The 17,802-nt window shown below is 50.1% G+C and overlaps 1 protein-coding gene across 1 annotated transcript; it reads right to left on the bottom strand.

Moving 5' to 3' along the window:
- Positions 1 to 7,794: 7,794 nt before the first annotated feature.
- Positions 7,795 to 12,342, bottom strand: LYPD5 (LY6/PLAUR domain containing 5). The gene is made up of 5 exons (XM_047791518.1): positions 12,171 to 12,342; positions 9,383 to 9,511; positions 8,727 to 8,903; positions 8,414 to 8,560; positions 7,795 to 8,162 (listed from the first exon to the last, which is right to left on the bottom strand). Exons 1-5 carry the CDS (start codon positions 12,250 to 12,252, stop codon positions 7,903 to 7,905), a joined length of 795 nt encoding a protein of 264 aa, XP_047647474.1. The 5' UTR covers positions 12,253 to 12,342; the 3' UTR covers positions 7,795 to 7,902.
- Between the last annotated feature and the right edge of the window lie 5,460 nt (positions 12,343 to 17,802).

A 17,802-nucleotide genomic window follows, 5' to 3' on the forward strand; every position in this document is an offset into this window, starting at 1 on the left:
GCATTCAGAACAGGGCCTGGCACATAGGAGATATTCAGTGGCTGTTTGTTGAAGGAATGATCTTATTTGACAGTACTGATTGGCTGTCCTTCAGCTGCGCCCTCTCACCATGTTCCATGCTGTCCTGAAAGTGGGAAGGATGGCTTCCTCTTTCCCCCACCCCCCGTCCTGTGTCCCACCTGCTGGTTACATCGCTGGCTCTGGTTCTGAGACCCAGTGCTGTGGCTCTGTCCTTGGTGCTGACCTAGGTTCCCACCTCCGTTAATCTGAAGAAGGGCAACAGAATCTTAGAAAAGGGGCCGTCCGGGCATGATTCAGGTTCTGGAGCATCTGGATCACTGAGAGAAGGTAGGCATCTGAGTTCCAAAGGGGGGGGGGAAATGCCTGAATCACTGAGTCCAACAGGTATTTGTTCTATCCATCTCTCTCTCTCTGTCTCATGTACACACACACACGCATACAGGTTTCCCATGACATTAATATTTGGAGGCAACAGAATATATCAATGTCTTGGAAAACTTCAAGCACACACGTGTGACCGGAAGAGTATAAGCAACCTCCATGTCCCCATCTAACAAGTACCAAGTCACCGTTAATTGCATTTCATCTGTGCCTCCACCCACTTCCTCACTTCCTCTGTTATTTTCATGCAAATCCCAGACATGATATCATTTAATTATATATCGTATTTTTACGTTTGTTTCTTTTTGTCGTAGTGTGGCTTATGCCTTGTAAAAGTCACAAATCTTAGGTGCACAGCCTGATGCACTTCCACCTGTGTATAGACGTGTAACCCCCTCCTTGAGCAAGTCGGAGAGCACCTCCGCCTTCATGAGATGTTCTCCTGAACCCTCTCCCGGTTGATACACCAGAGACAGTCATTATTCTGACTTCTGCCACCAAAGATTAAAAAGCCACAATATGGGAGTCCAAAGACCTGGGCTGTAGCCTTGACTGTGCTATTGGCATTTTTTTGTTTGTTTGAAACATACCTTATGTGCAGAAAATGCATGAAATTTAGAGGTATCGTTTTGAACAAGGGATCATATTCATGAACCCCCATGAAATCACTGCAGACCCAGAGCGAATACTCCCGCTCTTCCGAATCTCCCTGTGTGCTCCTTATGATCACACTCCCCTTCCCAACCTCCAGAGGAAGCCACTCATCTCACACACAAGCACCTTTACTCCTCAGCCCGCACATACTCTGTTGTCTTAGTCTTGCCCTCTCCCTTCAAGCCCTTCAGCACTTCAAGGGTAGAAGATCCCGGAGACCATGAGTGAGAGACTCCATCACCAGCCTCTTCCTGGTCTCCCTGCCTCCAGTCGTCCTCCTGCCAGTCTGTCCTCTGCATGGTCCCAGGGAGGGCTTCCCATCACCTGGCTTCAGCCATGCCTCTCTCCTGCCTGAAGCCCTTCCATGATCCCCACTGGACAGAATAGCCAAGCTTTAGCCGCGTCTGACATTTTAAGCCCCTCAGGGGCACTGCCGTCGTCTTCATCCTTGTCTTCCTTCCTCATGTTTTGTACACAGACCAAGCCTTTTTGCACTCCGCCCTTCCTCCTGCTCCTTTGCCAATTATGACCTGTCTTTTAAGTGTCTTCTCAGAGATTCCTTCCCATCAGAAGCCTTCCTGGTCCACCTCTTTGGAACTCCCCTTGACCTCTGTACTTTGTGATTTACCAACCATAAGCCTCTGGGTTTGGGACTGTCTCTTTCCAGACCAAGAGGACAGGGTTGGGTCTGATTCATCACTAGGTCCCTGGCACCACCCAGCTCAGAAGAATATATTGTAAATGTTTGCTGACTCTCTCTCCCTGCAGCTCTCTCTGTCTCTTACTGTTCCTGCCTCTGTCCTGCTCTCCCGCTGCTATTTAACAAATGTTTCCTACCGCTTTGTTGTGGGCCGGCCCTTCTTCCTGGCATGCTCTTCCCACTCTGTCCAGCTGGTGATCTCCCTTGTCCTTCAGGACCCAGCACGGGTTTCATCCTCCAAGTCACTCCCGATGCCCTGAGCCCCAGTCAGAGGGTTTTTTCTCTACCTGCCAGCACTCCCAGCCCAAGTGCTTCCCTTATTTACTGCCCTCACCTCTCTGGGTGTTATATCCATCTGGGCCCTAGTCTGTGTTTCTCATCAGACTAAGAGCTCTTTGAGGGTGGGGTGCTCCCAGCTCACCCAGCACGGAAGAATGAATGACAAATGTTTGTTGGATCTCTACTGAGATTGCTTCTGCCTCTGTGTCTCTGTCTTTGCATGGGCTAGTCCCTCTGCCTGGAATGCTGTTCCCTTCTCTGTCCATATGGCATGCTTTAAGACCTGTCCCCAGGTTTGCCTCCCTCTGGCACCAGCCCCCATGCATCTGTCCTCCAGTGCTGGCCCCTCCTGTCTGTGCACATCCCTCCATCACGGGTTTGTGGGTGTCTGAGCACAGATCTGTCTGTTCCATCAGACTGGGAGCTCCTTCAGGCCTGGGACTCCCCAGTGCCCAGTGCATGGCCAGGAACCGAGGAGGATCAGAGGGAATGATGGAGACTGATGTGTATCCAGCTTTGATAATGATGTTTCTCTACCACCTTTCAGCTTCATTTCCAAGATCTGTGTCTGAAGCTGTCCTCTCTGCATAATGGGAAACTTAGAGGATTAGGGCTCTCCTTACTCCTCCCACCTCCCACCCAAGGGCTGCTGGATGTTTTCTCTTCCACGGTGTATCCATTGCACCATGAATGAAGAGTGACTACGAGCTCGTGCCCACAGATTTCACTGCTCTTACTTCATACCCCATCACCTGGAAGAAGCTCACTTGATAAAACAAGGGAATGACTCAGTTCTTGTTGCCAAACAGGAGTCGACACCCTGAAAGGATGGAGTTGTGTCTTACAGGGTGTACGTGCTTTCCACCCACCCCCAAACCCGAATACATGGGTTTGGGTATCAGTGGGCCTCAGGGGCCCCTCTCACTGTTACATCTAATGCCCACTTGGGGCACTTTTGCTTCCTATACCCATGACTTTGAGCTCTGCTGTTGTGGAGGTCTTGGTTCCCGAGGAAAGACTGCTGCCGCCAGAGACACAGCAGTGGGTCCACTGAATGGAAAGTGGCCATTTGGGGCTCTTCATGCCGCTGCTGAACCAGTGGGCAAAGAAGAGCATTCCTTTATTTTCTGGGGTGACTGAGCCATGTGATTTATGCATATATTCTTCTTTGCCTGTTTTTTTCCCTCCTTCCCTCATATCCTCCCTCCCTCCCTTCTTCTCTCCCTCCCTCCTGTCCTTTATGTTTATCTTTCATGTATCTGTCTGTCCATCTACAGATTTCTTTTCACCTCGCCTCTTCTTTCCCTTTATTATTTTATTTAAAGATTGTGGGTGGTGGTCCTGGTGTTCGCAAATTAAAATTTTTATTTTTGGCCATGCCCAAGGCATGTGGAAGTTCCTGGGCAGGGGATTAAGCCCATACCACAGCAGCAGCCTGAGCTGCTGCAGTGACAATGCCAGATCCTTAGCCTGCTAAGCCACCAGGGAGCTCTCTGAAATTTTATCGATAGCATTCAATCCTGCTTTTTCACTGCCTTTTCCCTCTTGCTAAAACTGGCTATTTCTCATGCCCTGCAGTTTAGGAGACAGCAATAATTTGGTGTTGAATGTATTAAAAAATGGCTGAAGGAGTTCCTGTCATGGCTCAGAAGAAGTGAACCTGACTAGTATCCATGAGGATGTGGGTTCAATCACTGGCCACCACTCAATTGGTTAAAGATCCAGTGCTGCTGTGAGCTGTGGTGTAGGTTGCGGACATGGCTCAGATCTGGTGTTGCTGTGGCTGTGGTGTGTGCCAGCAGCTGTAGCTCCAATTCAACCCCCAGCCTGGGAACCTGCCTATGCCATGGGTGTGGCCCTAAAAAAAAAGGCAAAAAAAAAAAAGGCAAAATTGATCTATGATAGAAGTTGGAGTAATGGCTACCTCTGAGGTGGGAAAGTGCCTATGAGGGGCTATGAGGGGGCTTTGGAGTAGAGGCTGGAAATATCCTATATCCTGCTCTGGAGGGAAGTTACTGAGGTGTGTATACATAAGAAAAATTGCATTTTGGGGAGGTCCTGTCGTGGCACAGTGGTTAACGAATCTGACTAGGAACCGTGAGGTTGCGGGTTTGATCTCTGGCCTTGCTCAGTGGGTTAAGAATCTGGCGTTGCCGTGAGCTGTGGTGTAGGTCGCAGACACAGCTCAGATCCCATGTTGCTGTGGCTGTGGCTTAGGCTGGTGGCTACGGCTCCAATTAGACCCCTAGCCTGGGAACCTCCATATGCTGTGGGAGTGACCCTAGAAAAGGCAAAAAGACAAAAAAAATTGCATTTTATGTAGTTTACTGTTTGTATTTTACATATATAACTTTTTCAATGAACAAAATATATAATTACATATACATTTAATTATTTATTATTACCTTTATAATATATACAATGTTGCATATACTATGTATAAAATATATAAAATATATTTATATTTTTAAAATAAATGCAATATGTATTATATATTTTATGCATATATATTATATATTACATACATGTGTGTGTATATGTGTGTATGTGTGTGTATATATATATAAATGTGTGTACACACACACACACACACACTCCCCTGGTATAAATCCTCCAATGGAGTCTGCCTCTGTCTGGGATCGACCAGAACAACAGGACTAGTGGAAGCTATATAAGAAGAGACTGGTTGCAAGGAATTGGCTTATGTGATTGTGGGGGCTGGCCAGGCAAGTTGGAAACACACAGGGCAGGCTGTCAGAAAAGTTAGGCTGGGACTCTTGGTGGTGGACTGAAGTGGCTGTCCACAGGCAGATCTTTTGTAGGGAGGCCTAAGCTTTTGCTCTTAGGGCCTTTGAACTGATTTTTTTTTTTTTTTTGGTCTTTTTAGGGCTGTACTCGTGGCATATGGAGGTTCCCAGGTTAGGGGTCTTCGACCTACACCACAGCTCACAGCAATGCTAGATCCTTAACCCACAGGGATTGAACCTACATCCTCATGGATAGTAGTCAGATTCGTTTCTGCTGAGCTGTGATGGGAACTCCCCTTTGAACTGATTGAATCACACCCAGCCATTTGACTTTAGGTAATTTCTCTCACTTAAAGTCAGCTGATCATGAACTTCAATCGCTTATACAAAATACCTCTCCTGCAACACTGAGATTAGCCTTTGAACGAATAGCTGAGACTGTAGCCTAGCCAGGATGCATCAGACTGGCCATCCTGCTTAAACCACATTTGTAGGAGTTCCCGTCGTGGCTCAGTGGTTGACGAGTCCGACTAGGAACCATGAGGTTGCGGGTTCGATCCCTGGCCTTGCTCAGTGGGTTGAGGATCCAGCATTGCCGTGAGCTGTGGTGTAGGTCACAGACGCAGCTCGGATCCCGAGTTGCCGTGGATCTGGCCTAGGCCGGTGGCTACAGCTCCAATTTGACCCCTAGCCTGGGATCCTCCATATGCCGCGGGAGCGGCCCAAGAGATGGCAAAAAGACAAAAACAAACAAACAAAAAAAACCCCACATTTGTAATCAAATTCAAAGTCAGCTTCCCACACTAGAAAGGTCATTTCCTTGAAGGTAGGGACGTTTGCCTGTTTTGTTCACTGCTGTATGTGCAGCACCTGGAACAGTGCCTGGCACATAGTAGGTGCTCAGTAAATGTGATGAATGAATGAATGGTGACCTTCAGCTTTCCCATCTATGTCAGGATGTAGAGACGTCTAGAACCCTTCTCCCCTTGACCTCACAGGGGTGGAGGAGTGTTTCTGAGATGCCCTCCTACCCACGAGACAGCCTGTTGGAATAGAGTTGAAGACATGGGAGTCCAGCCTTGCTGTGCCATTTACTCTGAAAATCACTCTCTCTCTCTCTGTGCCTTGGGCAGCTTGTCTGCAAAATGGGGATGCAACTCCCTTTCTTGCTCGCCCCTTTGGGTCATTGGGAGGATTAAGTTGGGGGGGGAAATGACATGAAGGAACATTGTAGAGAATGTGCACAGGCACGCTGGAGGTTTCCGCGTTTGTTTTTTGTCTTTTTAGGGCTGCACCCGCGGCATATGGAGGTTCCCAGGCTAGGGGTCTAGTCAGAGCTGTAGCTGCTGGCCTACGCCACAGCCACAGCAACGCAGGATCCAAGCTTCGTCTGCAACCTACACCACAGCTCACAGCAACGCTGGATCCTTAACCTACTGAGTGAGGCCAGGGCTTGAACCTGCATCCTCGTGGATACTAGTCAGATTCGTTTCCACTGAGCCATGATGGGAACTCCAGGATTCCTTGTAAATGAAGTGCACGTGCTTGTGTGAGTGTCCTGCACACCTTGGGTCCCTTCCTACCTCTGGATCTTTGTCCATGCTCTCTTCCACCACTCTAGGTGGGGGGCCCTTCCTCCTACTTCTCTTTACCAATTCTTCTTTTTCTTTTAGGACTTTGCTTAAGGCTTACTTCCTCCAGGAAGTCTTCCCTGGTTTCCACCAGTTGGGGAGTTTTGCCTGGTTCAGCTTTGCCTCAAGTATTTCTCTGTGAAATTAATCAGCGCTCATGTGGTTTGAGAGGTAGGGTTGCTTAGCGGTTCCCAAGGCTCTGAGTCACACTCTAGGCTCCCCATTCACTAGATACATGAGCTCAGCAAGTGTCTTCACCTGTCATTTGCTCATCTGTTTGTTTGTCTTTTTAGGGCTGCACCGGCAGCACATGGAAGTTCTCCGGCCAGGGGTAGAATCACAGCTGAGTGGCCAGCCTACACCACAGTTCGCAGCAACTCCAGATCCAAACTGCATCTGCAACCTACGCTGCAGTTTGCGACAACGCTGGATCCTTAACACACCGAGTGAGGCCAGGGAGTGACCCCACATCCTCGTACTGTTCTTAACCAGCTGAGCCACGACGGGAACTCTCGTTTGCTCATCTGTAACATGGGGATTATGACAATGGCCTGCTTATGTTGGGTGACTGTTGTGTCCCCAGTGCTCCATTCTCATCTCATTAAATCCCATCCACACCACCGTAAAGTAAGTCTCGTCATTATTGTCCATTTTATTTTCACATCTGCCTGACAGGTGAGGAAACATAGGTTCAGAGGTTGAGTAAGTTGTCCAAGGTCACCCAAAGGCAAAATGGTAGAACCAGGGTTTGAATCCGTGCAGCCTGGCTCCAGGGCCTAGGCTCCTAATTTCTAGAATACGCTGGATGTACTGGCTCTTGAGGCTCCCAGGATGATACTAGTAAAGATGTCCTCGTAGCTCCCTGCTGGGGCTGATCCTGGGCTCTGGTGGGACATCACAGGAAGCAGGGTTGTGGGGAGCTCGGGCCTGGTGATCACCAAGTGATTTTATCATCAGGTTTGCTTTTTTTTTTCTTTCTGCTTTTTAGGGCCGCACCTGCTGCATATGGAGGTTCCCAGGCTAGGGGTCGAATCGGAGGTAGAGCTGCCGGCCTCCACCACAGCCACAGCAATGCCAGATCTGAGCCATATCTGCGAACTACACTGCAGCTCACGGCAACGCCGTATCCTTAACCCACTGAGTGAGGCCAGGGATTGAACCCGCACCTCATGGATACGTCGGGTTCGTTACCACTGAGCCACCACAGGAACTGTCACTGGGTTTGCTCTGTGTGCAGGGTGGGATGTGGCTGTTTCTCCCCACCCCGGGATGCTGGGGGCCTTGTCCAGTTTCTTCCAGGCCTGATGACCAATAGGGGTAGGCATTAGTAGAGAAGCGGGAGGGAGGGAGGGCGACAGAGGGAGAGGGGCAGAGAGAGAGAGACAGTTGTACGACTCTTATTTTCCACATTCCAGGGACAGAAGCAGTGAGAAGGGATGGGTGTGCCCTGCCCCCCAGCATCTGCTCAGGAAGAGGCTGGAGGGCCTGTCTATGAGGAGAGCCCCAGGGGTCCCCCCAGAGTGCCAGCCAGTAGGGTGATCATGAGGAGCAGGACCAGGACGTGGGGTGCCTGGGGAGCAGCGGTGGCCGAGGCACTGGTGAAGGATTGGGTCACGGAGTCCCTGTTGCAGAGGTGCCCCTCACAGCAGGAGCCCTGGAGGTCAATGTTTGTCCATGGGCTGGTGGTGCCCATGATGGTGCAGGAGGGCCGTTGGCAGGTTCTGATGTACACAGGGACTGAGAAATTGCCTGGGGCGGGGGACAGTGAGGAGGGGTCAGAACTGAGGGAGGCAGTGGCTCCCGAACCTCCACTTCAAAGGCCAGGGCCATGACTGGGTCCTCAGACTTACTTCCAGTCTCCCTCCTCAGACCAGGGCCATGCCCCCTCCCTCAGTCTAGGACCAATGCCTCCCTCCTTCAGACCAGGGCCATGTCTCCCAGTCAGGCCTGCCATCCTCCACACCCCTTGCCCAAGCCCTCTCACCCTCCCAGCCCCTCACCAATGGTCATTTGGCCATTGCCCTGAAAGCAGACACTTTGGTCCTGGTGACACTGGACCCGCCGGGACTTCTCCGGGGTGCAGTCCTCCGGGTGGATCCCCACGCAGGCGTAGCACTCGATGCCGCTGAGCGTCTGGGGGTTGGGCGCTGGCAGGACAACGAGGCACACACTCAGGTAAAAGTTCTCAGGCACGGTGGTTGGGGTTGCGCACTGCTCCAGGGCTCCTGCCGGGCTCCACTGGAGGGGGCGGGGCGGGAATCCCGGAGGAGGAGCCCAGAGGAGGCCCCTCCCCCGCCCCGCCCTCCCTCTCACCTGGGCTCAGATTAGGGAGGGAGTCGTGGGTCAGGAGGTTCGAGTTGCACAGGTCGGTCCTGCAGCCGCGCACCACCGAGTAGTCGGGTGGCAGCGCCTTGTTGTTCCACTGCATCTGACCCGTAGGCGGGCCTGTCCAGCAGCCCTTCTGGACTATGGTCACTGAGGCGCGGTACCCTGGAAGCGGGAGGGCACTGGGTCTGGTGCGCCGCCTCCTCCCCAGCCCTCCTCGTCCTGTCTCACGCCCCATCCTCTCCACCTCTCTCCCTCGGTCTCAAGCCTCCGCCTCCTTCCTCGCCTCCTCCGCTCTCGGCTCACGCAGCCTGGCTCCCCCCTCTTGCCCTTTCCTCCCTCTCAAACTCCGCTCCCCCGACCCCCAAACCCTCGCCCTCGCTCTCTGTCTCACCACCAACCCTTTCTTCCTTCTCCTTTTCTCTCCCCCTCCCTTCCTCCTTTCTGCCCCCTCCCACCTTCTCTCCCCGTCCTTCCCGGTCTCCCGCCCGCTCCCTCATTCCTTCTCCTCCCTCCACCTCCCCATGTTTATCCTCATCTTTCCTTTCTTCTATCCCCAGCCCAGCACCTTGTCTCCTCCTCCCAATTTCTCATCCTTGTCCCCATCTCCCACCCATTTCTCTTCTGGGCTGTCCGCCTCTCACCTGTGCTCAAAGACGAGACAGCCTCAGAGCATCCATGAGGACAGGAGACGCTGAGGAATTTCATGCCACTGAGGTCAAAGGGCCCGAAGTAGATGTGCTGAAAGCTGTAGCACTGCAGGGCTCGGGACCCTGGGGAAGGATCAGGGGTGGGGTGAGAGGAGCAGGCCAGGAATGAGCGTAGGCCAGGAACTCAGGGCTTCACCCTGCAGACGACAGCCACACGGGCCAGGCTCTTCTGATCTGAGTAGAGACAGGCCCTGTTGCCTCAAGAGAACTGGGGCCTGCTGCTGTGGCTGGTCGTGGCTGTGTCTGCCTCTTGGCCCAGTACTAGCCTCTGCACCAGCCAGTCTAGTTTTCCCCGGCTCTTCCAGATCGCCACCCTCTAAGATGCTGATAAAGGAGGAAGTGATTCACTCTGGCTCTGCCCGTCCCTCTCCCAGCTAAACTCACGATGTCCAGTAGCACTACAAGGCCACTGATGGAAAACAAACAGTCCAGTCCAGGCACCTGGATGAGCAGTCTTATGCTAAATACATACATAGAGCCAGCCCCAAAGATACACGCACAGAAAGCTTAAACATTGATCTAGGCCATGATGAAAAATTATATAAGAAAGAATGTGTGTGTATGTATGACTGAGTTGCTTTGTTGTATAGCAGAAATTGGCACAACATTGTAATTCAACTGTAAGTTAATAAAAGATGGGAAAAACCATTGACGGGAACACAAAATTACATGGGATCGTATAAATCTCACAGATATATACAGAGTACCCTGAACGTATCCGTGTAGAGTTCTGCATTCACGCCTAAGCAAGAACCACCCAGACCCTCCAATAGAAACACCCCAGACCAAGGCGCAGCATCTTACCCATGCAAAATCACACTCAGAGAGGGAAAAACATGGCTGCAGAAACAATCACAGCACACAGAGACTCAGGAACTTAGGAAGTCATACCCAGAGAGAGCGAGAAATACAGATCCACGAATCATAGACACAAGTAAAATCAGAGCTTGCAAATAGGTGAATGAGAAATACACGAAAAAGAGACCTGCAAAAGCAGACAACTTAAAATCTTTTTTTTTTTTTTTTATTTTGGTGGCCTGGCAGTTAAGGATTCAGCATTGTCGCTGCTGTGGCATGTGGAAGTTCCCAGCCTAGGTGTTGAATCTGAGCAGCAGCTGCCAGCCTGCATCACAGCCACAGCAGCGTGGGATCCAAGCTGCATGTGCGACCTACACCACAGTTCATGGCAACGCCAGATCCTTAACCCACTGAGCGAAGCCAGGGATCAAACCTGAGTTCTCATGGATACTAGTCGGGTTTGTTAACCACCGAGCCATAATGGGAACTCCTAAAATCATATATTTTTAGAGGGAGTTCCCTGGTGGCCTGGCAGTTAAGGATTCAGCGTTGTCGCTGCTGTGACTCAGATTCAGTCCCTGGCCCAGGAACTTCTGTGTGCCATGGGCACAGTAAAAAAAAAAAAAAAAAAAAAAAATTAGGAGTTCCTGTTGTGGCGCAGTGGAAACAAATCCGACTAGGAATGATTGTAGGTTCAATCCCTGGCCTTGCTCAATGGGTTAGGGATCGGGCGTTGCCATGAGCCATGGTGTAGGTCACAGACACAGCTCAGATTTGGCATTGCTATGGCTCTGACGTAGGCTGGCAGCTGTAGCTCCGATTAGACCCCTAGCCTGGGAACCTACATATGCCATGGGCATGGCCCTAAAAAGATGAAAAACAAACAAAAAAAAATCGTATTCAGATGCAAGATATATAGAGACATGCAACAGATACACAGAGAGACAGACACACATCAAAATGCCCAAACACATGTACACAGAGAGAAACACAGGCCTACCAATCACAGAGATGCACAAACACAAAGAGAAACAGATACACAAAATTATACACACATCTCTTTTACAAAGAAAGGGAGGCTCAGAGATAAACAGACCAAAAAGTCATTTGTTCAAGCACCCAGACGTCAAAACCTGGTACACATAGATACACATAAAAGCACAGAGAGCCACAGGACGCACTGACACATGGACACACACAGAACTTGATCTCTCTTCTGTGGATGAGCGTGCGTGCGCGCACCCCCCCCCCACACCCACACACAAAGTCATTGTGTGGGGCATCGCTCCTTCCTGCCTCTCAAGTTCCCTGCCTTTGTAGCCACTTGAGTCCTGACATGAGTATGTCCCTGTCCTTACTCAAATCGGGGGAAGGGGTTGCCTGAGGATGAGGCCAAGGTTCCCTGCCATTTCTGAAAAGAGCCCCAATGGGTCCTCAGAAGTATCTTTGAGTGGAAGTGTGGGCAGGAAGGGTGAGAAAGGCTGGAGGATCGGACCAGAGACCCCGGAGGAAATGAGCGATACGGAAAGAATGGAGGAGAGGAAGAGAAGTGGGGAGGGCACAGTCTCCAGGCCTCTTCCCTCCCACGACCCAGGAAGCAATCAGGGACCCCACCCCTCCGCCCTCAGACCCAGAGTCCAGGCCCCCAGCCTCTCCTCCCTCAGACCCAGAGCCTAATCCCCCAATCCCTCCTCCCTCAGACCCTGGATCCAGGCCCCCAGTTCCTCCTCCCTCAGACCCAGGATCCAGGCCCCCAATTCCTCCTCCCTCAGACCCAGGATCCAGGCCCCCAGCTCCTCCTCCCTCAGACCCAGGATCCAGGCCCCTCATTCTCTCCTCCCACAGTCTGTGGAATTGGGCCCCATTCTCTGCTCCCTCAGACCCAGGAGAGTCCAAATTCCCATCACCCTACTGCTCTTCTTACCATTGGACTCAAAAGTCTGGACACCGGTCAGGCAGAGGACAGCCCCAAAGAGGCGCAGCAGGGTGGCTCTGGGGACTTCCATTGCCTGGTTGTGGAGCTGAGTGGAGACACCGGGAACAGCTCCTCCTGCTCTGATTTCTGCTGGGCTGGTTCTCCCAGCCCAGCCCTAGGCATCTAGGCTACCCAGCCTGGCTGGCATTCCTCCACCCCTGCCCTGCTGCACTTGGGCTGGTCTCCTCCTAGATAATCACGATGGAGCCAAGATGCATTTCAGGTCTGAGCGGGGAGGGGCTGAGGGCCTGGATTTCTGGATCTAAAGGAGGAAGGAGCTAAGGGCCTATAACCCTTAATTTTTTTGGGGGGGGGCTTTGTGTTTGTGGGCTCTCTTTCTTCCCCATTCCCCACACTGTGTTCTAGTCTAAGTAGGCACACATGGCATCTCAATTTCTCTTCTTCCGCCCTGACACATACCACCATATGGGACTACATCTTCAGACCAAAGACACAAACATCACCTCCTCCCTGAAGCCCTCTGTCTACACCCTCACCCTAATCACCCACCCACCTCCACCTCAAGCACTTCCCTGTCTCCCAGCCTTGGTCACCCTGGGTTGGGCTAGTGTTTCTCTTCCCCATCAGGCTGTGAACTCCTCAGAGGCCTCAGGGGATGTTTGGGATGTTGTATGAATGAGTGAATCACAAACTTATAAACAAACTAGAGAGAGAGAGAGTGACAGGAGATGAGACTCCCGGAGAGGCAGTTCCACATGGGATGCAGAAAGACAGACGTACCCGGTGTGGACAAACGCACATGTAGACACGCAGACAAACCCAGACTTGATGATCAGGACATGCCCACAGAAGGTGTTTAATAAAAGTTTATTAGATTATTAAATGAATGAATTAAAAAACTGGAGGAGGAATTCCCCGTCGTGGCTCAGCAGGTTAAGAACCTGACTAGAATCCATGAGGATGCGGATTTGATCCCTGGCCTCACTCGGTGGGTTAAGGATCCGTCGTTGCAACAAGCTGTGGCATAGGTCACAGATGCAGCTCGTGTCTGGTGTTGCTGTGGCTGTGGCAGTGGCAGCTGCAGCTCTGATTCGATCCCTAGCCTGGGAATTTCCATATGCCGCCGTTGCAGCCCTAAAAAGACAAAATAAAACAAGGCACTGGAGGAGAGAGGGACACAGACGGACCACTGGCGGGATATCCTGTTCCCTGAGGATGCGGACAAACCCACATGGACACTCAGACACCAGGCAGATGGGGACATCAGATGGGTGCCCCTGCAGGCAGTGGGAGCTGGGCCAGAGACCCCAGGTCTACACCTCCTGATCTGCCTCCCTTCTCGCTGGTTGGAGGGGCTGCCTGTTGGCATCACAGCCACTCACTGTGTCAGGAAGGGGGGGTGACAGGCTTGTGCAGAGATGAGGGTCACAGACCCACAGACGGATGGGGAGAGGTGACAGAATTGTCATGACCAGGACAGCCTTAATGGTCTCTGGAGCTCAGCTAAACTTTATGTGGATTTCTCCCTGCCTACAGGCCCCAAACTTCCCTTTTCTTAGAGCATTTACTGTCGAAAACTTGTCATTGCCCTTCTTTCTCGGTCCCATTGATGTGTGGGTAAATCGTCTCCCAGCCTCTTGCCAGTTTTACAGCCTGGGACTGTCTTTCTCAGGACATGGGAGCCAGCCCTTTGAAATGGCACACTGGCACTTTCCCATTGAAAACCGTTCAGCGCCGAAAACCCTCCCACCTTTTGTTTCAGTGGAGTTGAGTTCAGCCTCTCACTCCTGTTGCATAGACTTTTTTTTTTTTTTTTTTTTTGGCCACAGTCTTGCATAAAGTCTCCTGGGCCTGTTTAACTTTGGTGCAGTTTTTCTTTGATGGTGAACATTTGGGCACTGTGGACACTCACCAGGGTTCTGGTCTCACCCTCATCTTGCTAAATCTCTGCCCTTCCTGTCAGGCTTCACTTCCCTCAACCTGCTGTGTATTCGAATTATTCTTTCTGTTTCTCCTTTTCCTGCCCCAGTCTTTCTGTTTGGGACTGGCCCCTCAGGGGCAGTGTGGAGCCAAAGACCCCTGGAGAGTGGAGACTGGCCAGGAAGAAGCTTAGATCTTTTGAAATCCCAGTGGAAGGTGGAGGTGTTGGTGGTATTCACAGTGGTTCAGTTTCCGAGACAGGCTTCAAGAGTTGGCTGACCAGCCCGTGCCATGGCAGTGACCTGAGCCACTGCAGTGACAATGCTGGATTTTTTTTTTTTTTCTGCTTTTCAGGGATGCTCCTTCGGCATATAGAGATTCCCAGGCTGATAGTTGAATCAGAGCCACAGCTACCACAACATCAGATCCGAGCCGTGTCTGTGACCTACACCACAGCTCACGGCAACGCTGGATCCTTAACCCACAGAGCAAGGCCAGAGCCTCAACCTTATGGTTACTAGTCAGATCTGTTTCTGCTGTGCCATGAGGGGAACTCCACAACACTGTATCTTTAACCCACTGTGCCACAAGGAAACTCCTGTGCCAGTGTGATTTTAACTCTGGTAACCTTCAGGTACCTCTGGAGGCTTCGAGCATTGGGTGGGAAGTTCCCCATTGCAGGAAGTTGTTGAGGAAAACATTTTATCCATAGTTGATCTAAGAAGGAAGTGGAAAATTTTATTCAAGCCAACCTGAGGATTATAACCTGGGAGACAGTCTTTCAGAAAGCTCTGAGGACTGCCCAGTAGAGGTCAAAGCACAGTATATAAGTTTTTGAGGAGTTCCCTGGTGGCCTAGTGGTTAAGGATCTGGCATTGTCACTGCTGTGGCTCAGGTTCAGTCCCTGGCCTGGGAACTTATGCATGCCAAGTCATGCCCAGGCGCCCCCCCCCAGAAGTTTTTGAGATAAAGGGTTATCCATCAAATGACATATTGACGTTTACACAGTCCACATCTGCACGTATGAAGCAAGCAGTGGGTCATTGTGATCTACGATGATTAAGAAGGAGGGTCTGCTCACTGCAGGTGCATGATACACAACTAAAGGGAAAGGAAGAGGCCCAAACTGGAAGAGAAGAATTTTATGTTTAGATTTTTCTGATCTTGCCATAAAATATGAATTTTATTTCATCTAGGTAATCAAGTGGAGACCCAGTGATCTAGGTCTACAGATTCTGGTGGGGTTCATGTGTCCACAGAGCAGGAACTCCAAGCTCCCTATGAACTCAGGGCATCGTTTTTTTGTTTGTTTTTTTTTTTTTTGTAATCATATTTTAGTAATTAAACTTTAGTAAGTGATTAATTATTTGAGAGACTGGGTGAAACTGAAGATACTTTGCCGTAGCCATTAAAGTGCTATTTTTAGGGAATTCCCTAGTGGCTCAGCAGGTTAAGGATCCAACGTTGTTGTTGTAGTGGCTCAGGTCTCTGCTGTGGTGGGGGTTTGATCCCTGGCCTGGGACCTTCTGCAAGCCATGGGCAAGGCCAAAAGAATTGTCATTCCCTAACATACTGTATAATGTCACTTGCTGCCAATCTTACATTGTGCGTAAATGTTCTTTAGTATGTTATCAGAATTGTGGCGTTTTCTTCTGGAACTCTAGTCATTGCCTTGCCCAAAACTGAATCGTGTATATTGTGTGCAGTATTTTCTCTTATTTTCACATAAACCCTGCCTGCAATTAATTTCTCTCTCTCTCTCTCTCTCTTTCTACAGTTTAGTAGTATTAAGTATATTTACATCATGGTGCAACCAATCTCTAGACCTTTTTAGCCTGCAACACTGAAACTTTAGACCTATTACACAACATCTTCTCATAGCCTCTCCCTCCAAACCCTTTGACTTAGTGTTGTTTCCACCATTTGACTTGATGTTTCTACGAATTTGGCTACTCTGTGTAAGCGGAATCATACAGTGTTTATCTTGTTATGACTGGCTTATTTCATTTCGTGTTTTGTCCTCAAGTTTCATCCATGTAGCATATATCAGAATTTCCTTTTTTTGGGCCATGGCATGTGGCGGCTTGATGTTGGGATCTGAGTTCCCAGACCAAAGATTGAACCTGGGCTGAAGTGTTGAAAGCGCTGAATCCTAACCATTAGACCACCAGGAAACTCCCAAGAATTTCCTTAAAAAAAAAATTTTTTTTTTGTCTTTTGTCTTTTTAGGGCTGCACCTGCGGCATATGGAGGTTCCCAGGCTAGGGGGCCAATCGGAGCTACAGCTGTCAGCCTACGCCACAGCCACAGCAATGCTGGATTCTTAACCCAATGAGCAAGGCCAGGGATCGAACCTGCATCCTCATGGATGCTAGTTGGGTTCGTTTCCGATAAGCCACAACAGGAACTCCAAAAATTTCCTTTTTTTAAAGGAAATCATAAATAATATTCCGTTGTATTTACATATGCACTGTCTTTTGCTTATCCGTTCCTCCGTTGATGGACACATGGATTCCTTCCACCTCTTGGCTGCTGTGAGTAAGGCTGCAGTGAACATGGGTACACAGCTGTTTGGATGCTCTCAATTCTTGTGGAAAGGCACCAAATCAGATCCTAACTTGGAACATTGCCAACTATTGTGGGTGTGTCCCTCACTGTCTCATTTTCAAATATGTGATCAAGGCTAGTCAGTTTGTGCATGACTCTTTGGGAGGCAAGACTGAGGCAGAGATTAGTGCTCAGGATGGGGACCCTCCAGCTGCGGAAGGGCAGCAAAGGGAGTGCCAGGATGGGGCAGAGGGGGAAGTCGGGCTGTGATTCGGCCCCAACAATGGGCTTAGTCCGCCCTGGGGAAGCTCCGGCAAGTGAATCTCAGCAGCTAAAAGAAGCAGTCAGTCCTCAAAAGATCTTGGTGGCAAATACAGCATCTGTCACACTCTACTCATTCTCCCTTTCTAGTGTTGTGTTTTTTGTTTGTTTGGTTGGTTGGTTTTTGCTTTTTCGGGCTGCACACCTGTGGCATATGGAAGTTCCCAGGCTAGAGGTCTTGAATGGAGCTATAGCTGCCAGCCTACAGCACAGCCACAGCAGCAGGATCTGAGCTGCGTCTTCAACCTTATACCACAGCTTATGGCAATGCTGGATCCTTAACTCACTGAGCGAGGCTAGGGATCAAACCTGCATCCTCATGGATACAAGTCGGGATCATTAACCGCTGAGCCACAAAGAGAACTCCTCTTTTTTAGTGTCTTTTTCCATCTCCACAGTTTGAAATAAAGATGAATCACAGGAACCTTTGAGATGAAATAAACTTACCCAAATCTGATAATTTATTCCCCAGTTGGAGAGATTTGGTGAAACGTTTCTGTCCACTGTTACTGTCTTTTGGAAGTTAAATGTTCTTATTTAAAGTGAGTGCTTTTTGAAGTTCCCTGATGGCCTAGCAATCAAAAGACCCATTGTTATTACTGCTGTGGTTTGGGTCACTGCTGTGGTGTGAGTTTGATCCCTGGCCTGGGAACTTCCAAATGCTGTGGGTGCAGCCAATAAATAAATAAAAATAGAGTTCCCATTGTGGCTCAGTGGGTTATAAACCTGACTAGTATCCATGAGGATGTGGGTTCAATCCCTGGCCTCGCTCAGTGGGTCAAAGGATCTGGGGTTGCTGCAAGCTTTGGGGGAGGTCGAAGATGCAGCTTGA

The sequence above is a fragment of the Phacochoerus africanus genome, chromosome 8 (assembly GCF_016906955.1).
Source record: "Phacochoerus africanus isolate WHEZ1 chromosome 8, ROS_Pafr_v1, whole genome shotgun sequence".
Classification (NCBI taxonomy): domain Eukaryota; kingdom Metazoa; phylum Chordata; class Mammalia; order Artiodactyla; family Suidae; genus Phacochoerus; species Phacochoerus africanus.

Excerpts from the sequence above, each read along its gene's own strand:
- LYPD5 (XM_047791518.1), bottom strand. The coding sequence starts at position 12,252 with ATGGAAGTCCCCAGAGCCACCCTGCTGCGCCTCTTTGGGGCTGTCCTC. Across the intron at positions 8,904-9,382 it reads TGTCTCGTCTTTGAGCACAG|GGTACCGCGCCTCAGTGACC; the intron begins GTGAGAGGCGGA and ends TCCCGCTTCCAG. Across the intron at positions 8,163-8,413 it reads CAATGGCCAAATGACCATTG|GCAATTTCTCAGTCCCTGTG; the intron begins GTGAGGGGCTGG and ends CCCCCGCCCCAG.